The sequence below is a fragment of the Pezoporus occidentalis genome, unplaced genomic scaffold, assembly GCF_034315485.1.
Source record: "Pezoporus occidentalis ecotype Australia unplaced genomic scaffold, CSIRO_AGI_Poc_V1 ctg104, whole genome shotgun sequence".
Lineage (NCBI taxonomy): Eukaryota > Metazoa > Chordata > Aves > Psittaciformes > Psittacidae > Pezoporus > Pezoporus occidentalis.
Genome location: NW_026912822.1, coordinates 1048195 through 1074164, shown reverse-complemented (window position 1 = coordinate 1074164; position 25970 = coordinate 1048195). Strand labels below are relative to the sequence as shown.

At 41.0% G+C, this 25970-nt stretch overlaps 1 protein-coding gene across 3 annotated transcripts in view; it reads right to left on the bottom strand.

The window, feature by feature from the left end:
- The window catches only part of TBX15 (T-box transcription factor 15), a 96034-nt gene that overhangs the window by 30697 nt on the left and 39367 nt on the right, over positions 1-25970 (bottom strand). Inside the window, exons 1-3 of one of the 3 annotated variants that reach the window (XM_062618231.1) lie at positions 21307-21523; positions 8617-8830; positions 463-564 (exon numbers count right to left, since the gene is read on the bottom strand). In XM_062618231.1, coding sequence (XP_062474215.1) covers positions 463-564; positions 8617-8708 — 194 coding nt within the window. In that variant the 5' untranslated portion in view covers positions 8709-8830; positions 21307-21523. Of the gene's footprint in view, positions 1-462; positions 565-8616; positions 8831-21306; positions 21524-25970 lie in introns of those variants that run through there. The other 2 variants (XM_062618225.1, XM_062618216.1) reach the window with 2 other exon arrangements.

Genomic DNA, 25970 nt, shown 5'->3' with positions numbered 1-25970 from the left:
CCCTGTGACTGCTCTGCTGGACAGTGAATGCTTTTAACACAAAAATCACCCAAGTTAGCTCAGGCCAGACCTGAGATGCCCATCCTGGTTCAGCTGCTGCATACCCATTCTCTTCCTGCTGAAGCAGTTTTAGAGGCTCCAAACTCCCCACTGATATCTCCAGTTATCAGTAACCTCAGACAGTCATTGCTAATCATGTCAATTGTGAAATGCATGCTAGGGATCTCTCTGATTAAAAACAGCTATTTGAAAAGAGCAAGATTCCCATCCAAAAGTACAAGAGAGTATTTTAAACCTCTGGGTTTGTCTCATGATTCTGGTCAAATCAACTATATTGGTATAAATCAGCATGGTCTCTTCCACCATACATTTGAAATGGTGTATAATGGCACCTGTCTTTCCTAGGCTGTCATTGACAAAAGATTATCACAAAGTTCCTACCTCTGCACCTAAAAAGCTTACCTGTATCTCTTGTTATCCACAGGCACAATGTCCATAGCAATATAATACTGCTGGTGGGGATCCAAACCTGTAATTTTCACTCTCATGGCTGGAAACATTCTCCTAGGAAAAGAAGAGTAGAAATCAAGAAGAAAATGGTGAATAGGGAAGCTGAAGGGGCTCCTTAGACCCCTCTCTGATACCAGGAGCACATTCCTTTACACAGTCCAGTTCTTGGCATAAATCCTCTAGGCTTGATGTGGGTCATTCCAACAATGACTGTGCTGGAAGTGGTTTGAATCTTCAGATTTTTCCCGCTTAAGAAAAGGGGTAGCAGAATAACAACCTGTGGGTAACAATAAAACACTCCCGGTTGAACACGTGGTCTGTTCCCTGCTCTTAGCAGACAATTCTGACATGTTCCACACAAATTATCCTCTCTAGGCATTTCTAGGATGGACAGTGTACCTTCTTCCTGGTATGTTTCCTGTGTGTTACTGGAGTAATATTTAAAGCAAATCCATCATTCTGAAAGATCCTTTCACTCTTATGTTTACAGTTATTTAAGAAAAAAGTCACCAAATTAATATATATGTTTAATATATATATTAATAATAAGCATATATACTAATATATGCTTGTTAGGCATATATTTCACATTTAACAGAAACACTGGTGTTACCATCATGGTTTCCTTGAAGTCCTGGTAGCATTTTTTTTTTGTGCAATCTGTTTAATAAGTGTTGTCTTTTCTACATCATACAATGCACCTATGTCTTAAGTATTTTCTTCTGAGGAGCAAGTTATGAAACTACAATGGCACAAATCAATTCTCAGCCATGAGAAGCTATTTTATTCTTTCGCATCCAGGCCAAATATACCTACTTGCAGAAAAGGGTGAGAGGAAGGAGGCTGGTCCTCAGCCTTCGCCCTACCCACAGCTCTTTCAGTTCAGGACATTAAGAAAGCAAGTTCTGACCTATTAGTTAAGTACATCTGCGTTGGAAAAGGACGTTTATCATAGGGGGGCAGGGAGAGCACCACGACGCAGCTGCTGGAGCACAGCTAACCCCAGTTATGAGAGACATAAAACTGTCAGAAGAATTGTCTGCAGAAACCCTTCAAGGAGAGAGCAGACCTGTGGAACTGATGGTGTGAGTTTGATAGCTGAATGATGGAGAGGGGGAAGGAATAAGGGATTAGTCTTTCATGGCTTGAGGGCATTACCTTGTTTCTACCACAATGGCTCATTAAATCTGCCAAGCCAAATGGGGACAGGATGTGGCATTTTACAGCCCAGCTCTCCTTAATTGGAGAGAGGTGGCTTGAGAGCAGCTTAAGAGGTAGGTCATGTTTCAGAGAGCTGATGAGAAACCCAGGATTAAATCTGAGTCTCCTTGAGTCTAAGGCTGTGCATTATATTGGGAAAATTGAACACTGTGTGTCTCAAGAAGATCTCTCCAAATCTGCAACCCTGTGTAAAGTTGCAGTATCGCCTGTGGGGTTGTTTGCTTATGAAATACCTTGTAAAAGATTACTGCAGACCATTCGACAGGCTTAGAGACTAATCTCTGAAGTGATTAGACAGAGCTTGGCTGATCTCACTGCTTTCTTTAAGTGCACTTCCAGAGTTTTGTAAATTATTACCAGTTTACTTTTCCTGTGGGTGTAGAAGTAACTTAGGTTTCTTTACCATAAGGATGTGGCCTGGAAGTGTCACAGCAGGTGTCAGCAGCACTGCTGCGTAGAAAAGGCGAAATGGAAAAGGCAAGCAGTGCCGACACAGAGATGTACTCAGGTGTAATCCAGGCTAAGCCCCTGTCCTCTGTGTGTCCTCTTGGCTGACTCTTGGTTTATCAGAGGCACCAGCCCTACAGAAAATAGGAAGCTCAAAGGTTTGGAAGGAATTCAGGCCATTTGAATATGGCTGTGTTAATAAACAGTCAAGAACCTTTCATCTAGAAAGATATTGTCTAGTTATATAGCCAACAGCCTCAGACACAAAGGCCATCTGTTTTCATGGAGAACACATGGTGACATCCGATACAGTTTAGGAGGAGGTTTTATATCAGCAGCAGTTTGGGATGATCAAGTTATTTATACGTTAGCTTTACCACTCAGCAGGAAAAGAGTCTTCCTAAACTTAGACTGTGAACTTACCTACAGTTCCTTTTTAGGGGAAATATGATGTGATACGAAATAAAGTATTACAGTTACTCTAGGGCCACATAGAAGTGTTTTAAAAAGCCTATTTTGCAACAACCATGTGCCTCAGTCTACTCAATTCTCACCTCTTTCCATAATGAGAATGAGGTTTCTGAATCTCTGAATGTGAAGAAAATTAATGATATATAAAGAGTTCTGAAACCTGGTTAAAGTAGTATTTGACAGCACAGTAGTGTACTGGTATTAAGAACCATGCCAGGAACTTTCAGCAGTAGAAAGAAGTACTTGGATTGTGGCAGCCAGCATTTTGTTGTTGTTGTTTAAAACATTCATTTAATACAAAAACTCTAGTTAAATTTCCCTGTGTGAAAACTGTTCAAAGGAGGATCACAGGTATAGCCCCAAACTGGACTTTTTTTCCAACAAGCATTAGGTCTCAGTTTATCATCCTTAGGTGCCTCAAGGTGACAACTCTTATCCCTGCTCCTTGGACCAGCACATATGATGCTTGTGTCAAGTTGGAACTGTCTTCAAAGCTGGCCTGCACTGAGTGGAGGCATGGGTCAGATGGCCTCCAAAGACCCCTTCCAACATATATTCATTCTGTTTCACGGATTAGTTCTAAAGAGGGCAATTCTCCATTAGAGGATAAAAGATTAAAAGGTACCTATCAGGTTGCCACAAAACAAAAATGCAATTCCTTGAATCTTTTCAAACATTGGAAATACTCCTTAGTGAGCAGAAGTCAGATGAGAGATCAAAAGGATTGATACAGTTTACCATACAGTTTTCATGACTGCTTAGCATAATGATTTATACACTGCATAAACAACTTAAATAGGATTAAATTTGCTTAAGGGTGACATTTGTTAAATGCAAACCCTAAAATGAAGCAATGTGTTCTAGAATTGTAGCGAAGGACAATTTGTCTATTGGTAGGAACAGGCTGAATAGTCATTTCACAGTCATAAAAAAAAGAAAAAATCTAGTTGAGAAACTCTGCAAAAGAATCTGATTTAGGTTGGCAGATTAAGTATACACAATATTTATGATGTGCATGAGTTTTCAGGGCAGCCTGAAGTTACCATTGCTGGTTTAGTCCTCATATTTCCTTGCATTTCAGAATGGTGCCAAATGTATTTTTCTTTAAGAAAACAAACCTGTGAGGAGTGAAAGTGAGGCAAGGCAAGGAATACCTTTCTGTTTCCCTCTGCAGTGTGGGATCATAGAGAGGATATGTTTGTGTGGAGTGGAAAGACTGAAGGCAAGGGTTGGGAGCAAAAAGATGCCTTGTTTATGAGGGAGTGGGAACACAGCAGATCTTCTCAGTATCTCCCAAAGGGGAGATTTTGTGGAAGCTGGAGAAACCTTATCTGGCTCACTGGGCCAGAACCTCTGGGTGGCATTTTGGTAGCTGTAGCTGCCAGCCCTCGCTCTGAGAAGTCCTTTCCATGCCCCCCCCTTCAGAATCCACAGAGCTTCAGAACAAAATCCTTGCTGCTGTCTCTAACTGAACAGCACTGTGAGGCCTTTCCATTCTTCCACTGGAAATAAAAAAGCCCCATTTGGTAATGTAAACAGCCCCAGGTACATTTCAGACAACTCAGACTCATGGTTTCAGGGAGGCAAGAAACTCCAGACAGAATACCATTTAACCCATCAGGAGGCACAGAGGAGTCAGGAGAGGACAAGGTCACTTGTTCCACTCACTGCTGGCTTTTCCAACTCTTATTATTGAGCCCGACCACAGCACTTATGTTTGAGGCATCCTGCAGTACAGATCCAATAACTATGATATGACAGATGAGATCATTTTCCTCTTTGTTGAGATGAGATTCTGGCTCTGTGACAGGTAGAACCTAGGTCCCCAGAGGAATACTTCCTGGCTTTGCTTGTGTGCATGCCATAAACAGTAGACAGCACTTCCCTTCCAGAGCAAGACTTCAAGCACTCTTCATAGTGTATATTCCCAGTAATAAGTGCACTCTGCTTTCCCTTTTGGGTAGGACTTCTATGCAACAGTTAACTAATAGTTACCCCTGCAGCTTAGGTGACCATGGACTTCAGCTAGGGATTGGAGGAGGCGTGTGGGAAGAATTCAGATTCCTCTTCTGACATTGCCAGGGTACATTCATGACCACCGTAGGTGAAGGAGAGTAGAGAATAAGAGTTAAAGATGCTTTTAGGACTAGCTGCTTAAATCAGTATGACCTGGGGCTTAAGTTGAATTGTTTTTATTTTATGCAGAGTGTAAAGTTGCCTTCCAAACAAAAAGGAGATAAAGGTGATTTCAGATTTGAATGCACTGCAGCTGACAAAAAGCTTTCTGCATCTGTTGCACAGAGAACAAAGGAGTCTTGTTAAAAGCATCTTATTAAATTCTGAATAACAATGTTCTGGTGGAAAGGAAGAAAGGAAAAGTTCTAAGAGGACTGAAGTAGGTTACAGGAACAAACAAAAAAAAAGAAATCTATAAATACAGCACCAAGAAAAGAAAAGAAAAAAGAAGCAGAATTAAATGCAAGTGAAAGTCTGAAAGTTAAAAAGTGTAGTAGACCTCACATAGGCAGGATATAGCTCCAGAAATATGTTTGAAATGAGAATGTAGGTTAGAAGCTAGCATTACACAGTATGAACAGAAAGACATTGTGGGGTCAGGCAGGAACCAAGCAGTGCCTTGCGAGTCATGGAAAATTGAGGAGCAGCTGTAGTTATAGGCAACTGAGTCTGTAATTGCAAGGGCTTTCAAAACAAGAAGACCTTGCAGGATTCAAACAGGGTTAGAAAAGACAAAGCAACAAGAAGAGCAAAATTTTCCCTGGGGAAGGAAGAAGTTGCAAATTACACTGTGTATCACTCACAATTTCAGTAAGTAGTAGGAAAACTTCAGGAAATAACACCAGTTCTGCTCTTTTTGCCAGAAATCATGAAATCTAATCTATGGGATGCATCCCATACGGAGGACTGCTAGGCTCAGCTCTCACCCCTCACAGATACATCCTCTCCGACACAAAAAAGTTCAATCTGAGAAGTTAAACATTTAATTTGTGAATTGTATCATGTCTATAAGGACTGTCCCCAATAAACAGATATACTACGTATAGAAACTGCCCAAATCTTCATTATGCTTTACAATGGTTAACTGCAAATGTAGTCAGCAGAAAAAAAACAACTCTTCAATACTGTTAAGATTGCTTCTCAAGAAGAATATCACCAAGCAGCAAAAATACATGTATTTAGTAGCTATATAGATTTTGTGTGGGCAGCCAGTGATGAGCCAGTTGTCCATCAGGACTCAAGCAATGGTAAGCATCTCTCTTCAGGAAGAAAGAATATTATTTAGGATTGCAAATATAGGGTTTTCACAGTAACTTATGACTGTAGGGTGACACATGGTCTTTCATAAGTGGAACAATTTCCAAGACTGGAGCTATTAATGGTGCTACAGAAAAGAATCTCAGAAAGAGACATATTCTTTCCAGTCCTTAAGATTTCCTAAATCTATTCCCTACTAAAAAAATCATCATATATTGGTTTGGACTTCTTGAAGTTAAGGCGTCTGTTATTCTTAACATGTGACAGCTGCATAAATAGGGAAAGGTATACTTCATCATAAACTGCAGACTGAGGTTTTCCTCAGAGCATAAATGTGTCTCCTCTGAAACATGAAAACAAAAATCTTTGAGCTAAAATCTAAGAAAAATCAAAGCTTTTTTTGTTTTCTTCTTTTTAATTTGGGTCCTGGTTGAAACAAAGAGAAAAAGTGGGGGTGGTATAGGGGATGGGGAGGGAGGAGGGAGTGAATCTCAATATTTTGGGGTTTGGGATGCTTTTTTACAAAATGGGTCTCATTTTTCGTGCCATGGTGCTTCACTGGAATTGTAATTCAGGTGGGTGCATCAAGTACCCACATGGAAGGAACTATGTGCATCTCGCAGTAATACTTAATCAGCTTCCTTTTACTGCTGTGTAATTAGGGATATGTACCTATTGCTTGTTATGATGTGGGAAACCTATTTGTCAGAAAGGCAACACAAATGGCAAGTTCCATGAACCACAGCTGACATGAAATAATTAAATTCATAAATATCAGAACAAGAGTTTTATATTAAACATGTCAAAATACATAGTTCCAGTCAACACATAGAGTTTATAACTTGAAGACAGATGACAAATTTCAACAGAAATAATAATAATAAAAAAAGAAAAGAGCAGCAATGTGTTTAATATTGTAATTTCCTAAAATCTTTTGAGGAACTACATAATCTTTTTTGTATATGTGCATCAGTCTGACCAAATAGAATTTTTTTCATTTTTGGGCTGGTCACTATGCTATATCTTCCCAGAATATTTCACTGTTTATCCCCATGAATGCTTCCTTCTCCAGGACCCCTGCAAATGCTGCCAAGGCTTTTGTGAGAATTTGCATTGAACTATTTGAAAATTGCAGTGGCATTCATGTTGCAACTTTATTGATGACTTTAAAACAAAACCAAGACCCTGTAATCAAGGTGTAGCTTTTTAAAATCCCTTTATGTTTAGCTACTTCTTTTGGAAGTGGGTGATCTGCCAAGATCATCTTCATACCACTAAGTTCTGAGCATTTAATGTGCACTGGTGTTGGTGGCTTTGAGGTATTTATGCTGCTGTGAAGTCCACTCCGTGCATTGTAAGAGAAATCATTCTAGATAATCCGGTGGGTAGCAATATATTATTTTAAGTTTCTGAGACAGCATGTCCAGAAACAACACCAGGACAGCAAATTCAGAAGCCAGAAAGTTGGTTCTACCAGTATCATATTTAGTGATGCTGGACAGATCACTTAATCTGTTTGGGTTTCAATTTCATGCCCTATGAAATGAGGATAATAATAATTTTCTGTGTCTGCTTTGACCACACCAGAGAAAAGCTGATGCAGAATAAACAGGTATTATAACTCCTCTCACTTTGCATCTTCCATTCGAGGCAGCATCCCACTCTGCAGTGATGCAAAATGCTTCCTGAGCCAATGAGCTTGTACATATAAAACTGGGAGCTAATCTGGCTTTCATAATCTTCAGGGATATAACTGACATTAACTTGAGGAAGTTATCTGGACTTTCTGGGGCTACGGAGCAACAGTGCTCACTTCACAAGAAAGTGAAACAACAACTCTAGCTGTTCTGGCAATTTCTGAGAGCACAGACATGGAACAGTTATAAACAGCGTGTTTTTTCCCCCAAACTCGGGGTAAATTCCCTTGTGCGAGCCTGCGGAAGGGGTAGAACAGCTCCTGGGGCGGTCACGTGGTCTGGTCTAAGTGGCCGGCGCTGTCCGTGGTGCTGACGCTTTTAGTCACGTCATTGATGGCCATCAGGTGGATGGAAGGAAAGTGACATGAATCAAACCTGGCTAAAATTCCCAGTTTAAGGAATTCAGAATCTCACAACTAGCTTCCAGCTGTGCTTTTGGCAAGCAGACAGCAATGAAGATCTTAGGACTGGCTAACAGCATGGCAGGGTGAGGGTTTTTTTAAATAAATCTGGTTTATTTGTGGCTCTTCCTAACCTCAGCTGACATGGTGTCATTTGCAATAGCAGAAGGAAACATTAAGCCCGCACATTTTTTATACAGGAAGTCATTAATATTTTGTCTACTTGGAATTACAAGAAGACGTTTGTTTGGTGCAAAGGTTTAAATCAACAGGCTCATGATGTGCTTATGGGAACTTGAAAGAAAACTCAAATAGCTTACTCCAAAATTCATAACTCATCCTAAATTCAATACAGCCAACAGTACAATGATCATTTCCTGATTTATATGCTCAAAGAAAAGACTGTCCTCAACAGTTTCCTGAAGCTGCCAGTTCTCCTTTGGAGCCACAGATCCAAGCAGTAATATGAAACAACTTTACCTGTCTAAAGAAATCTGGTAGGAGATACAGCTGTGAAACTATGAAAGCCATTTAATTTCTTCTACATATTTATTCCTTTTTTTTTTCAACTAAATAGGAAGCCAGAGATATCTTACCTGCCTGCTTTTGTGATGATCATCTCAGTCCCAATGTCATGAAATCTTTTCCAGAGGTCAGCACACTGCAGCTCTACCTGGATCTCTTCCATGGATGAAGGTGGAGGAGGCTGAGGGCCTGAGCCACCAGATGTAAGGTCAGAATGGGAGCCAAACGAACAGGATGTCCTTTCTGCCAACACCTCTGTGTCTGACCCAGTGCTCTGCTCTGAGTCTGCAAAGGAAACACACCAGGTAAGACACTTCAGTTCTACCTTCTGTGAGGGGTAGAACGCCAACAAGGGAAGAGCTACAGAACAGTACAATGGCCTTTTATATATATATATTTATTACATATATAAACATATATATTTACAGTTTATTGTGATTTATGGCCTGATTTGGGGCTTTGGGTTTCTAACACAACATCTGGCATTTTTGTAAAGTTTTAGAAACAGCTAAAAAAAGGACCCTCAACATGAAATGTAAATAGTAACAGGCAATGTTGGGAATGGTGAACGAAATACAGATTAAAAAGATAAAAATGGAGGGAAAAAAACCCACAAAAGACAAAAAACAATAATTCAACCCATAGTTTCAATCCAAGATTAGATAGGCTCACTGGAAAAACAACATTCCATTTAAAATTGAATATCCTCACGCACTACTATTGAAGAGTTGGTTATTTTTAAACAACACAGTTTTCTCCTTTTAATATCCTTGTATCAAAAATAATGAGGGGTTTTTTTTTTCATTTTGCTATTTGGCAGCACCATTTTGGAAATGTATTTTGTTTGTTCCTATAATATCTGTCTTGGAACAATATTTCCTGGGAAAATAACCATGCAGCTTTTGGTGAAGAAAATGCTCTAGGCTACTGAAGGACAAAAAAGGGAGATAGTAAACATATGGAACATGTTACCAAGGAAAGACATTGAAACAAATTGCAGAAAAGAGCATATGAGACAACTACCTCTTTTTATGGGGGAGAAAAAGGAGGCTTGCTCTAAAAATAAGCAAACAAACAAGAAAGTGTTTTCACTCATTTAGAAGTCCAGGTTGGCATATTGAGTCAGATGGCGACTTCTTCGCAAAAGTATCTCATGTATGCATTAGGTAGGTACAGTGTATATATACGGTCCTAGTTTTCATACAGGAGGACTAAGATGCAATTATGCAACTAGCAGCTGTTTTGCAACAGGAGGCACACTCACATTACATCAAAATAATGCACAATACATTCTGAAAAGCAGTGCGTTTATGTTTTGGACCCGATTTTTAACAAATTTGCAGTAGTTTCATATAGCTGATTAACAGAGGAATAAAGCGACTTGAAGCACTTAGTCAAACGCCTTACGAAGGGCTCTGTGGATTTCAGAAGAAGGTACAGAAACAATACCTTAGAATACCCTCATTGATCACATAGATACAAACATCCCAGAGAAGCAATAAAACACCTATTTGTACAAACAAAACATCTCTCTGCACTTGAAGAAAGAACGAGATATCTCTGACTAAGGGAAAACTTAAGGAGACAAAAAGTAACAGTCTATGTTAAAAATGTGATTGTATCACCCCAGCTAAAAATCTTCCCATACCAAGCAAATGCAAGAAACTCTAATTCATGAAGGCTGAGTCTCAGATTTACACTGTTTCTGACAGTGTCTCCTGGAGCAGCTTGCACATCGGTGCAGAGGGCTATAGTCAAGAAGAGGCTTGGGGAGAAGATGTCACCTGCAGAACCACCAGCCCTGCCTCCTGTGGAAGGAGGAAACATTTCTGGAAAATTTACTGCTGCAGTGGCATGGACAAGAAGTATTTGGCTGATAAGTGCTATTAGGAAGCATTTATGTTTTCAGTAAACTGCCAATTATTTAGACAATCTGCCAGTACAATGTAGAAATTGCCTAGGACATCAGAAATGTTTGGTATGTATTGCTCTTAATCCATTCTGAATATGGAGTCCTTTATGTCTCCCACTGACTTCCAAGTTAGGCTGAAGCAGTAACAGGTCCATCTGTCTACAGGTGTAGCACAAACCTACCAACAGAGGAGACTAGTACTACACCCAAAACTGGTATCTTGGACACAAGCTGATTCAGGATAATACTAGTTAACTGGCTGGGGTTCTGTGATTACAAGACAGAGAATCCATCTGAGAGAACAGATGGGATGAAACATTTGCTCCCTGCTTCAGGAGCCCAGTGATACAGAGGCAAAGTGATAGTTATCTGCTTCCTTTAGCTGAAATTATTCCACCTCAAAGGGTTGGAGCAAGTAAGCCTGAGTAGGGGTCACTGTGCTTAGGACATTTTTTTCCTAGCAATGATTAATAACTTTATTCTTCAACAGAAAACAAGAGTATGCTTCACAAATCACAGTAAGAACTTTCTGTACACCTGCTCACGTGCTGAACTGTTATCGAAAAGTCTTACATCTTCTCTGAGGTCCTAAGAAAGTAGATTTAGACTACATTGTCTGGACCTAGGGAAAAGCTTCTATTATGGAGTCTTCCTCCCGAAATGAGGTACTAAACTGCGAGCTTGAATCTACAGAGGCTGGTTTATGCCACATCATCTGCGCTCGGTTCAGGCGCTCAGAAACTGTGCAACCTCTGAAGCAGTACGGGAAATGGCCAACAGATGGCACTTGGCTAGATGCTGTCCCTGCATCATTCCAGCATTTCCTGTACAGCCTTTCAAACTGGGCATGTGGCTGGAGCCTTGGGGATCCCTGGGAACTGACCCAATTACATGCTGCAGAAAATTGAATATCAAGAGACTTAAGCCCTTCTCGCTGATTTTATGCTGATATCACTCCACTGACTTTACAGAAGCTTCTTTAGCTTCTTTTAGAAGGGGGTTTTGACAACGATGGAAGTGGAAAATGAGCCACAACCTTGGATATAATTTGCCATGCTGGTACAAATCAAAAATCACAAAAGGAATTTACTAACGGTTGATAAGCCAGCATCTACCCAACCATGCACTACCACACAAAGGATAAAAGAACATTTTTCTTCCAAGGACTTTTATTTTGTGACCTGAAATATGGTGGATAATTACCCCCAAATTAAAGCACAGAACAGCAGGTACCTCTCCTTCATCCAGTTTTGGAAATGGGAGAGGGAGAGTCACTAGTGCTGCTGCTCTCAGATCAGCCTCAGTAGGCACTGAGATGGGGTTTGTGTTTTCTTTAGCCTTTCCTCAGTTAAACCCACCTGAATGGTGTCATCTAGTTGGAGACACTGAGTTCATTACAGACCCAGGGAATTCAGGGAGGTTAGGTGTATCTGACATAGGAAAATCCTTCCTAATGAGATCTAGCTCTGTAAGACTCTGTGACTCTTAACTAGAGTTCCCTAATGTGTTAGGATTCTGACTTGATCAAGAGACAGGTGTGAACATCTGTAACTGAGCAACACAGAGGAGTACAGGATAAGTCTTAAAATATGGTACTTAGTTGTGGCAGCTGGCACAGCTCAAGCCACTCTGCTGTACATACTTGCTCACAAGGAAACAAGACGGGAAGATCTGAGTTTTCTTCAGCATTCAGACTGGGAGCTTGGTTCTCTTCATGCACCAACTTTGGCGGGGCGTGACTTCACTAAACTCAAAGACATTACTTCTACTTTACTAAGTTTTTACTAAGCAGAGAGGATTTAGGGAGTAGCTCCTGAAGCTGCAAAATAAAACATGGCTGTGAACACCAAGGTGCTTAGTGTGGCTGGTACTACATATTGTGTCTAGCTGAAGGACAAACAGGATTTCTGAGGAAGATAAACTCCCTATAACTTCTCCTAGGTCCAAAGAGACAAGATAAGATTATTTGCCTTTCCTTAATGAGGTACTTTGTACAAAAGTCCTCATGTTGAATACCCTGTTAGATGGCTTCCTATCATCCCTTCTTACCTCACTGACTACATATCCAGCTACTGCAGTTTAAATATGTCGGACCTGGAGGAGAGGAAATTTCTCAGCCCTTTCAAGCAACCTTTGAGCCTACCAACAAGACCACCGGGTCATTTTCAGAGCTGCCTACAATACCATGGCTGTTGCTGACATTACAGAGGAACATTAAACTTGTTCAGATTTTATTTTCCTTAATCCTTTTCCCATTTCTACTATCTCCAGATTGCACTGGAAATCCTCAGCTCAATTTCTTTTGATCCACAAATTCCCAGGCTTCTTGTTGGCAGATAGGAAGGAAAACACCATTCTCACAAGCATGGTGACTCTAAGGTCAGCATCCCTGCTGAGTGCCCCAAGATGATGGAAAATAACTCCAAACAGCTTCCTGCTCCAACATTATGTGTCCAGGAATCAGAGCCCTGTTACACAAACTGTAAGCTGCTACTGCCCAACTTCTTTCTACAGCTCAGCTGCCTAGTATTCCTCATGTACATTCCCTACTTTCTCATCAGTCTGATACAAGAGGCAAACTGGTATGTGAGATATTAAAAGACATTAATTTTCTAAGCAACATCATACATGGATCTTTAGCAGAATTTTCTCTGCAGCTGGAGCCCAGCAGGGCTACTGCTTCCCTTATTTAACCAACAAAACAAAAAGAGCTCAGTTTAGTCCTCGGCCATACCATGCAGCTTGTGCACTCAACAAATGTTTTACTCCAAGGTATCAAAGAATGTAAACTACCGGAGTGAGAACAATGAAAAAAACCTTACATACATAAACCATCCGCTACACAGAGGAGACCAAAACAGTTACTACATTTCTCCTTTTTTTTTAAGCTTCTTTTTCTTTCCTTTTATTTTTTTTTAATTATTTATTTATTTATTTGCATATGTGTAGATCTCTAATGTAGATCCTGTCAGATTCCATTAGCATAAAGATTTCTCCTGGGTGGAATGTGGCAGCTGTTACAAGCTGTTAAGGGCTTTTTTTGTAACTGTTTATTTTTGTTTGCAAGGTTCATGAACATTTAGTGTAACAGGTGGTCCCTCCTCAATTTGCTGGCAATGGGGATCTGCAGACTACAAAGGTGGTACCAAATTCTGGACATTGCACAGGCAGAGAAAATTTGGGGGACTTCCCTTCTTGTTTTCCTATGAACTCAGCTAAAATTCACAGGGTGAGAGCTTTGGTTTTGCTGCTGGTTGCAGACAGATCTCCTCACGGTTCTCTTTATATTTCTATTTTTCTAACTGACTACTGCCAACCTACAAATTCAGCAGCATAGGAGCCATACATACAACAGTGTGACATTCCTGGAATCCAGATACAAAATGTCACTGACCTATGAAAGCCAAAGAACAGAAACTCACTAAGTCTGAACAGTTTGTAAGAGTGAAAGTTCATCTGGCCATGATGGTGGTGGCTGCTGGTGCAACGAATTACTTCAGGTATACAATCATTTCTCCTGATAACTAATGCTTGGGCAGAAGCTAAACCGAAGACCTCAGTAACTTCAAAATCACACAGGAAGTCCGGCTGTGGCAAAAACAGCAGCAGCAGCAGAGGTGAAGCAGGCTGGAGTTCAACAGGGCCGTTCAGATTAGCATGGTTGCATTTTATGCAGCTGATTTGACAATTGCTCTTGCTATAGGCAAAGGTTTCTAAACATTTCCCAGGTGATTGTAACCATATGCACATGCCACACACAACAAATAACACAAAGATAGTTCTGCAGGTGTTCTTGCAGATTGTCTTATCCCCCGAGCTGTTTTCCATTCATTCACATACTCTACCACGTTAATCATGCCTTCTTCCAACATTAAACCCATTATCAACCACATACAGCTAGAATTTATAACATGTCTATTGCTGATAATACAGTCACAGAAAGGGTTGGAAGGGGCCTTTTAAAGATCACCTAGTCTATCCCCCAATAATATTTATTATTATTATTGCATTAGTGACTACATGTTGTAACCAATATCAGTATTTACTGATCTGGAGACAGTACAAGCTGAGAACTTCATCTCTGTCTATGCAACACTGCAATCTCAGACAGCCAAAAGAAGCATTCAAGTAATTAATTCCAGCCTGAGACCATTTTATGAAACCACAGCAGGACTCAAAAAGACAAAACTAGAAGATGGGAAAATATTGCATAGACAAAAGACACCTGGTACAGTCTCAAGAGAAATCAATGCGAGTCGAGCTGATTCTGATGTGAAAAATTTCTCTGACACTTTAACCTCAAAGACTTCTTCATCCTCCTGAGTTACGGTTTTATAAGGTGTTTTTATATGATGACTTGAGCCAGGAAAGCTTTAAAATACACTCAAGCTGGTGGCTGCCCTTACCAAAACAGAGTACAAGGCCAGTATGACATGGGATTATTACACAGCTATATCTCCATGGCAAACACAACTAGTAGGATAATATAAAAGCAAGCACAAAGACAGACAAACATGGTGGCTGTGGCTCTAAATCCAAGTCTTGCATCAACTTGACCTTGCACTGCCAAGAACTGACTGCCTCTTGCCTTGGTTTATTCCATGTAAGACTCAACAAAGGGACACAAGCCCCAGCACAGAAAAAAAAATCACCCTGATTCAGTGGCATGTTCCAGCTGCTCTGCTCCACTCCAGCAATGCAAAACAGCTGTAAACCTGGTTTAATCAGCAAGTTAAATTGGGTTTATAGCTTCTTGGTATTGGCAAAGAAGTACAAAGCAGCTGGAGTTTACTGGTATATTTAGCCCTCAGGGTTTGCCCTCAAAAGTTAACTCTTGCTCCAGACAGGAGAAAAAATATCAGCCATAGTTAAATTATAAAGTGATCTCTTTTTTTTTATCTCATGATCACAAGAAAAAGAAAACTTACTTATTTTGCCAACATAAAGTTTAGGACCAGACATTCAAGGGACCAGCTCCAGTTTTGAGCTGCATCAGCTGAAAATGGAGATGCTGGCTGCTGGGCTCTGAAGTCATCCTTGGCAAATACAAATTCTCATTATAGAAGTGTAAGCTAGGTGACCAAGTGTGTTCTGAATAGTGTCACAGCATAGGATTTTTTTATAAACTTCATACCCTATTCTCTCAGGAACACTGATAGAATATTCTCTCAGGAAAACTGCCTGCATCTCATCAGTCTGTGCTTTAGACTATCCATTACAACTAAAAATATCCCATCAAATGGATGACAACCAAAAACCTGTCCTATAAACTCTCCCATCTCTGGATTGAGGTAACTTTTTTGTTTAAAAGTATTTTATAAGCATAACCTTTCCCCTGCAGAGGCTTCTGGCAATCATATTTCAGGAGAACAAACCTCACTGAAGTAGCCAAACTTGGACTTAGTGTTTCATGTTGTGTTACTGTCTTCCAGAAAACAAAAATCAGCTTGTGAGGAAAATGCAATTTGAAATTTCAGTAGAGAAGAAACCAAGAGATTCCTAAAATTCCCTGAGGAGATTCTCTGCAGCTGTCAGTCAGCATTGCCTTAGAGCAAGGAATCACCAGCACAGCTTCACAAAAAGACTGCTCAATAGCAAATATTCAGAAAGCTCATACTTAAAATGGGGGTTTTAAAAAGAGTGTGCAGAAAAATAAGATTCAGTTAAATCAAGAGACAAAGTAAAAGAATGTAATAATCGAGAAAATACAGAAGATGGAGAATGGCAACCTTTAAAAACATGAGGAGTACGAGGGAGAAAGTGGATGTTATTAAAAGAAGGAGGTGAAATTGATGACAACTTTAATCTGGCCAAGATCCTGAACTGTACAGACTACAAAGAATTTGTCTGGCCTATGTCCAAGAGCTTGTGTAAAATTAAAGAGTGGAAATGCACTTGAAAGTTAGGGAAAGCTAAAAAAAAAATAAGAGACCAGGCATTAGGTGCATTATACGCTGTAGCCTGTAAACATAGAGTCATTATTCTTATAAACAAAACCATACAACAAATATTTACAGACCAGCCTAAACCAAAATGTTGGCTCTAAATAACCACAAATTGTGCAGGAGTTTGAAACTAGATCCCTGCCCTGTGGCAGGCCCGTCCCTGATGGGAGCAGGCACAAGCTCTGGGACAGTCTGTTTCTGGATTCTGTGGCTTGGACTGCTCCCTGCAAGCCAGGAAGAAAAAATACATCATTTTCAAAAGAGGAAAGCAGGAGACAAGATTAATGCTGCAGAGATGTCTGCTCTCTCAATGTGACCAATGCGAGACCGCTGAGAAAGGCTGGAAAATGCAGTCATCAACTTGTAGGTATGAACACAGCTCAAAAAAAATGAAGGTAAGCATTTTAAATATTTGGAAGCTGATATTTGGTGGCCTACAAACACAGGGAAAGGGACATTACATATGTTCCCTGTACCATGGTGGTTATCAAGACAGCAATAGCAGGGAGCCAGCTGGCATCTTAATAACAAGAAATATCCAACCCTTTCCTGAGTCCTACCAAGCTCTTCACACTTGTGAGCTTGTCACACTGCTGTCACATGGCAGTGAGTTCCACTGTTTAACTATGCACACAAAAAGGGAAGAGTCCTTCTTCATTTTAAAATGTGTTGCCTTTTTAGTATGAGTGTTCATTTGTTGCAGTGTTATAACGAGATAAATACCACTCTACATATTGCTTGTATTTACTTTCTAGACGAAACCGTTTCAAAAGGAAGTCATTAGGAAATTTCCATGGGAATGGTTTTACAAGAAAAATGTAGCTCCATTAAGCTGAAGTTTCAAGTTTAAATTGTTCGTTTCATTCACAATCTACGATTTCCTTTGGGAAAACAGCACTTATCAAGCTAGTCCCATTGAACTGATGTTTGGGTTTGTAATAGTTCAACAAATCATTAAACTACATTTTTTTCACTCACAAGTTACATTAGCCAAGCTGTCCTTCAGACCCCCCACACCCTTTTCTGAACGAGGCTTTGGAAGACTATCTGCCCTAGTCCCATTTTGATCTAAACCTCTTGACTGTAATCCAAATCCCCTCAGCTTTTATGCATAACAAAGCTTCTCCTTGACTCTGAACATTTTAATTGCTCATTCTCTGAATCTGTTCTATTTTTATTACAGACATATGTGCTCACACACAGAGACACATAAGTATATGTATGGGATTGAATTTTTAAAAGCAGGTTTGGCTTTTGAATCAGTGATCTGCCACTGGCTCACAGAGCAGAAATTATAGTATTTCCAGTGGCATTTTCCATCGGGAAGTTTCTTGCAGCCTAAGGTTCTGTTGGCTGTTTTGATCACCTCTGCACAGTGACCAGATGTTTTTACTGAATCATGAGCCTGGGGCATTTTTCACAAGTGATAAACATATTCTTCCTTTTATTTGCTTTACATACAAGTGATTTGTATCTAAACCAGCCATTTTTTCTGTCTCTGACTATGTAACCTTGCGGTTAGGGTTGAGAGAGAAGACTCCTGAAGCACCTGACCACAGTGCTGACTTCTTTTTCTTAACTTCTGGTGTTTCAAGACAGAGGCAAAAACTTAAAATATTGTTTTTAAAGGTGACAAAACAGAGGATGGAGTTGGTATGAGTTCACAGGGGAAAGAAGCATGACAGGCTGAATAGGTTACAGTGCTGCGTTACAAGAGTATGGTGCTTAGGCTTGGAAACGATGCATTGGGAGCTTCGATCCAGCCTGTGCTATGAAAGGCTATGGTGACATATAAAAACAATTCAATTTGAAATCTGAAATATCAGACACACATGCCAAGCCATAAATAGAATCTCTCCTTTAACTACACCCAAGAATGTACCTCGTATCAAGTTGAAATAATAAACAACTTTAAAATAATCAGGCAACCTGCAAAGCAAACAATGCTTAGGATGAGATTATTCACAGAAAGTGTTAAAACTGTAGTTTTCAAAGTTTCAAAAACTGATGCTTCACTCCACATCCAGAGAGTATTACCAGGCACTGATGTATAAGAACATCTGAATAACTAAACCACTGCCCAGTTGAGCTGAAGAATTAATGTAGGCAGCACTTCAACAGCAGCTGTAGTTCTCAGAAGACAAGGAAGGGGATGCTGAAAGAGGCTTAGGGGTAAGAAAGGACAGATGAGTAGAATTCTATGTCATCTGACCAGACAAAATAACCCTGTGCAGTTCCAGGCAGTGCATACAAAGACAAAGCTTCCATGAGGGGCAGGCTGGGGTTGAATTTAGCAACCAGGGCACAAGGAAGCCCTGTAGCTAGCTACTTCCATTTCACGTACAGCAGAGGAAGAAGGTGCTGAGCTACGATCCTCCTCAATCCAGCAGACAGGCAAGATGAGGAGGCGACAGGAGACGGAAGAGCACAAACTTCATGCCCATGCTCAAGAGGTGGCACAATACCAGGTATGAGCTGTTACCCTATGGAGCAGCAGTGCAACAAGGAATGAGGTCATGGCTGAGAGAGACTCCAGGCCCTCCCCAGCTCCACCACAGCAATTAAATTAAATTAACCCTACCCAAAAGTCAGACAGTCTGGACATGGAACCTTAAATACCAACCATCTCACCCTGCAGGTCTGCTCCTGTTGGGCTGCGTAACTTGTTAACACAGACACTGCCAGCAACTGAATTATGTATTTCAAAATCCCACAACTTTTGGATGCTTCCACAGAGAAACAGCAACCCAAAACTGACGGCTTAGCCTGGAGGATCAGTCTCAGTGCATGTATTCTTTCCTTTTTCCTTAACATCCATGCTTCTTGGATGTGTATTTGTGGCTTGGCTTTTTCTCTTTTGCCAACTGTCTTCGGCTCAAGCTCCTAAAGTCACATCCTGACACACTTTTCCAACCGCAATCCCACACGCCAAAATCCCTACATGCAGTCACACATCCTGATTCCAGGAAGTGCACACTGCTGGACTTTGTTGCCTTCCACTGAGCCACCCTGATTTACGCCTGCTGAAGCTATGGTCCTGAGTGTAATAACACCTATACTGCACAGTTGTCCCACATGTGTGTATCCTATTATCCAAACAACAGATGCACCAGCATGCATGCACACACATATTCCAACATCTGGCAATCACAAGCTAACTGTAATAACTCCATGAACTTCATTCATCTTTGCAAAGCTCACAAACACTTCATCTATACATCCACTGAAGAGGTGCATAACCTTTTCCACTTCGCTGAAAGAAGTATGTGCTTTTAACCTGTCTTTCACAGTCACACACACAGAAATGCAACGAAGCACTTGTACTTACTCTTAGAGGACATATTCCCTCCTGAATAACAGGGCATGAATGGCTCAACATAAACACTTCACAGGTGTTGTACATGATGTGCATACAGATATATACCTCTATTTCTTGGTCATACCTGTATGCATGCCTATATGCCCTTACCTGCTATGAAGTTCACTTTTGAACTTTCTAGCTAGAATTCATGCCAGCATAAAACTGACAAAAGGAAACAAAGAAACACATCCAAATATCCGGATACCAGTTAACTCAAAAACATCCCACTGCTTAACACTGGAATTGATACTTGTATAATTCATCATTTCTGATGTTGGAAGGTTCCAGTCTGTTTTCCTTTGTTTCTCTCATCCACATCTAATCTAAAAGATATGTTCAAGGAGAATGTAGGCAAAAACTTCTGACCATTTCTATTCAGAATTGTATGAAAAATACTTTAATTTAGAATGCTTGTGCCTGCCTGGCTTTCACTTCAGCACACTAGAAACAATGGGATGTCCCACTGTGATGTTCTCAGCAAACTCTACCTTACAGCAAAATATGCTGGAAAGTTCACAGACTGGAAACACTGAAGTTACAAAGGTCTCAGGCTTGCCCAGTTCCACCACCACTGATGTCAATGCCTCAATGGTGACCTCAGAAACTTGTTGGCTTCTGTGACCTCAGATAGTATCTTTCATGGATGTCAAAAACAGGGCTTGTAATTTTCTATGTGCTTGAATACCCACACATTTTCAACCATGCAGAACTAAACCGTTTCATAACCCATTCTTTTAAAACCTTTACAAGCATGTACTACACTTGGAAAATTATACGCACATTTTGAGTTTATTGCGGCTTTTTTCCAACCATCTTCTCTCTAAAAAAAAGTTAGAGTTTTTGACAGCAGGAAAAATGGCTTGCAGTATTTTGCAGTAGCTGAGAAGAATGTGATGCTTTCTCTGAATTGCTTTAGAACTTCCAGTTAGAAAATTAAGATGAAAATTTTCATGTGGAAAAGAAGTATGCCAATTTTTCAAAATATTCACTCTCAGCTACAGGTAAGAATGTAAATATTCCATATGTTTTTGAAGTAGAAAATAACAAGAATTTACATCACCATTAACTTCTACTTTATCCTGCAGGATATGAGTTTAATCCAACAGAGTTTCCTGATCTCAAGTGTGCAAAAATCCTTGACAGCAAAATGAATATACTTTAACATAATGACAACTTCTCAGGGTTCTGGACATCTTGGAATATCAGCTCTGAATCATATGATTTTCTCCACATATCTCATTGTCCTACTAACTATAAAACTGAGAGGTAAATGTAATGATAGTTCATTAACCATCTCATTAATAAACAGATTTACAGATAATGTATTGAATTCGCAGTCTTCTTGTGCCTCCTAAAAAGCCCTGCTCAACCTCATGCTGCCATCCAGCATTAGACCTCACACACTGAGACACTCTTCCCACACTCAGAGGTTTCCATCAAAACCAGCCGTGGCACAGAGGAAACTGACAGCATGCTACTGCAGAAAATACACTGAGTGGAAAGCCAAAATCATTCATGGTAAAACCCCTGGACACCAGTGTACCAAGAATCCAGTATCAGACAGTCCTACCAGTGCTTGGTGCCATTTAGCATACTCCACACAAAAGGTCTTAACGAAAAAGCACGTGACTTTTCTGATATTCAGAAAATACCTCACATCCTTCCTAGACACAGCTGTAGACTTATCTTACTGGTCAGCTCAAGAAGAGGAAAAGAGTCAGCTTTAAGGTTTCACTATTAATGGGGTGCAAGTGCACAGGCAGCCAATCAGCACATCCTTACTGGGCCTCTGAACTTCTTATTTCATCACTTAATTCTTATCTCTGGTGCTTTTGGGCACCCTCCCATGCTCTCCTTATTGCTCAATTGCTGCCATCTGTGGCTCAAAAGTTCCTTTCAGCCCTTCCCATCCTAGAGCATGAGGTGGTTGGAGAAGCACTAAACTAATAAGAAATCTACAGGTTCTTGGGGGGGAGAGGAGAAAATGATAGTTTCAAACCAACATACTTTCATCCCTTTTACTCCACCTTCCCTTGAATCATACTTCTGCCACCTTCTTCTTGTGTGGTAAACTTTTATGTGAAAAGCAGCCCAAGTTTGTTTGTAATGCTGCTGAGCTTGACCATGTGGCTACAAAAGGAGGCAGCAATTTCCTCTCCTGGTACAGTTGTGAAGCCACACAGTGATGCTTCAAAGCAAAGCTGTGACCCACCCCTTCCAGCCTGGAGCTCAGCAGGGTCTGAGGAGCAGCTGGACTCCTCTTCCATGAGATGTGTTATGGAAGGAGAGGGAGGGAAAAGAAGAAAACAAGGATAAAACAGAAGTTAAACAAATGTACAGTTAGAAAGGAGAAGAAAGAGGCTGGGAATTAGGGCAGCTTATTGGAATTAGCTCCTTGACATCAAATGCTTGAAAGAGAAGACAGTCTAGGAAGCATTATAACCTCATACCCCCTACTTTCTCACAAAACACCTCAGCAGAAAGAATGCCTGTGAGCCACACTAACATCCTCAATACTAAGCAGTTCTTTTCCTCCTTTTCCACAGCTCTTATCAGCCTGTCTTGCTTTCTACTGGTGGCACGAGGTCTGATCTGTTCGAGCAGATCAGCTCCTTTGTTTCTGTGTGCACCAGGTAAGTAGGGACCTCCTCATCCATTTTCCTTGCCCATTTCCATTTCATGATAGAGGAAAATATGAACATAATAGAGAAGTTCGGTATTGCTTCAATAGGACACTCTTCATTGCACAAAGCACCCAGAATCGTGACTAAAGAGTCTGTTCTTTATTTAAATCTTATGGTGTTTAACTGTAAAGAAAGCAGTACTAAAAAGCCATTCGCCCATCTGCAGACTCCTTCTCCCAGCTCTGAGCAGGCAGCATGTCTTACAACTCTCCTCTCTATAACAACATCGTACAGTTGCAGGCAAGTTCCACTGAGGCAGGGAGAAAAAAATAAATGAAAATAGAATCCTAGTGACTGGCTGAAATTCAATGGCTATATCCACAGCTGAATCCTGAGGCATCTTTGCAAAATGCCAGTTTTGCAGCCACGGGTATCTTTTTGCTGCTAAAACAAGTCAGGATCTTTACAGAAAGGTAAACTAATGCGTTTTGGTGGCCTCATTGGAAAACAGGAGCAATGAGCTTCCCCCAGAAAGCAACAAAGCAAATCCAGTGTTACAACTATTACATCCCCTGTCTCCCCATTACTTTTTCTGCAACCAGGGCAAGCCCCTCACAAGCCCATTGTATGACATGTTTAGCAGAAAGGCAGCTAACTTCCTTTCATATATCTAGCTCTAAAATACGTGCCTTTCTTGCAAGGAAGACACAGCTAGAGAATAACCAGCTCCAGTGTTTACTGAGTGGGAGGAATGGAGAAGGTCACATCCATGACACATGCTTTGTATAATAACTCTGGTGTTTCTAAATCCAGTGAGGCATCTCCACGTGGACTTATAGGCCATAGATACTTTTGGGTTACTTAAAGAGCAAGCATGATGCTGGATTTGTTTTTTTCTTGAGCCAAGGATATCTTACACTGATTGGCACTCAATAAAAACCATTAAGAACCTCCCATGCAGTAAACCCTCAGAGCACTAAGTGAGCTGTGCAGGGTATTGCTGGGCAACCTGTGGTGTCCATCTCCATCCCACCCACCAATCCCTCCATCCCACCACACTCATCCAGCCTCACCCCCCCAAAACTTGTACTTCTTGTGCCCCTTGTGTTTCAAGCAGCAAGTGGCCATACAGCGCTCCCTGGCAGCAAAGCACTCCCCTCTCAGTGGCACCACCAGGAGGTACACTGTCCTGAGCCACAGCAATCCCCTCCTTCTAGAAAGGCTGAGGCAAAGAGCATTCCCTCACAGCGGGAAAGACCGTGGTTCTCTCTTGCACAAAGCAGGGGGCACTTGTGCCAGCACACACATCCTGCAGCCAGTCGGTTGTGCTCTACCTTTTAATGTGGCATCATGCCGTTCACTTGCTACCCTCCACCTAACCCATTATATAGCAATGTTACCAGCTATAGATAGAGAAAGAAAAGGAGGATATATACCAGAGGATGCTACAAGACAGCTGCTCCTGCCATTCTGATTAATGACACTGTTGGTTTTTTGTAAAGCTCCCCTTCCTTTATGAAACTCATGCAACTCAGGTTTCGAAGACATTCTCAGCAGACCTCAGTAAGTCACACAAGCTTTGTTTGGAGGTCCACCAGAAGCCTTCTCCTCAGCAGCAACAGACCTCCACTCTGACGACAGTAAGTGTGCCAGTCCTACCCATGAGGTACCAGAGGAAAACATCCTCTGACTAAAAGTAAAAAAGTATTCACCCTTAGAATTCACCCTCAAAAGCTTTTCCCTGACACACTCTGCCTCCCGTGCCCCCCAAGATATTCAGCATTTACCGGGCCAGAGATTCAAACACTGTAAAGTGGTGGGTGACAATAGCTTTCTGTAAACGTCACATCTGCCATGGGACAATTTTGGCCCTGGCTGGAGCCCTTATATGAGAGTCTACCTGCACTCAGACAATTGTTATGCTAAAATTCCAAGAAGCACACAAAAAGAGAGCATCTCTGCTGCAGAGGACAAGACTGAGCAGCCAGTTGGTGCAGTAGGAGGAGGAACTGAGGCTCATCAAACTCAGTTCAAACTGTGCACCCATGAAGCTGGGGATAACTCTCATACTCCTTGTGCTGGGCATGATCCAGATTTGGATCTCATGCTGAAAGACTCCACAGCCCACTACCTATGTCCTAAAGACCTGAGGGGTGCTGGTGCTATCTTTTAAAAAATGAGACTAGCTTTCAGGAAAGAACTCAGCTGAACCAAAGGTGAGATTTTTAAAAGCCTACCCAAGATAGTCTTCCATTCTCTCTGCATAACAGACAGCATCATCTTCAGGTCCAGATACTCTGTTTGCCAGCCCCTTAATCTTAAATAGACACTGCATACATGTAAATAAAACACCTAACAGCACTGATGTGTAATAATTACTGCAGGGACATTACACTTTTTTTCACATAAACATACATTTTTACCAAATGCAGGAGTAACAGATCTGAAAGCCAAAATCTTTATACTTAATGTCTGTGTTTATCTAACTCTTAGGGCAAAGCAAACAGAAGAGCAACTTATAAGTAGAAGTATGCTTCTGCTCTTTAGGTGAACAGGACAATACTAAACTTTGTGATGACTGAAGCAGGAATCTACTAGTATAAAATAATGGGCATCAAGTTCTTAGTTTCTACCCCTGGTCTAGCATTTAACATCAAAATGAGCAAACACAATAATAAAGTCCTATTAAGCCAGTCAAGAGCTCAAAGGAAGCCTCTAAATGTAAAAAAGAAAAGTCTCTGGTCTATATCTGAGATCAAGAATCAGTTGCTTTACATGGAATAGTGATAGAAGGAGCGAGAAAAGCCACGTGTAGGTCAGCTTGCAGAGAGTGGCACACAGTAGGAATGGCTGTTAGACAAGAAGACAAACAAAAGAGTCTTCTCTGAAATGTTCGTTCTGGAAGTCTGTCTGAAAAAAGAATGAGACCAACGTTTGCTAGGACAGACACCTCACTTCATTTCCAGCCCTGCCTGTGAGATACGAGAGGAGCCATCACCAGAGATTACCCATACATAGAGGTGTGACACCCAGGCTCGTAAGGAGAGCTGCAGCTTCCTCTGGGTTTCCTGCATAACACATTTCTCTACGAGGCTCTGAGAAGCCCTTTCTCTTTGACTTGGTTTCTTACAAACCGTGTACAGTCAGTAGTCTGTCTCTGTGTTATGAAACTGATGCAGCATGAGCAAAACTTGTTCTTTTTTATGAAAAAATCCGTAAGATTTGTCAGTACTTGCATGTTGTCCACTGAAAAATCAATTTTTCTGGGACCCAACACAGTCTTTGAACAGTTACATTTGTGTCAAACATCACTGCAAGGATAAACTTCCCATCTGCTCAACTGGCCCCTGAAAATAAAGCACAGTGGTGCCAGGGTATGCTGGGACCCACAGGCGTGAGAGGACAGAGCTGAAAATGACCTTATAAAGTTTTACCTTTATTTTTTGCCTTTAATGCCTGATTTCCAGTGACATTCCACTAATGCATGAAAACCAGTATCTGCCTGCAGGAGGCAATGCACTTAGCAGTTATGAATAACCTCCCAGTTGCCTCAGTTGAGTCAGAAGATGCTCTAGCACAGGCT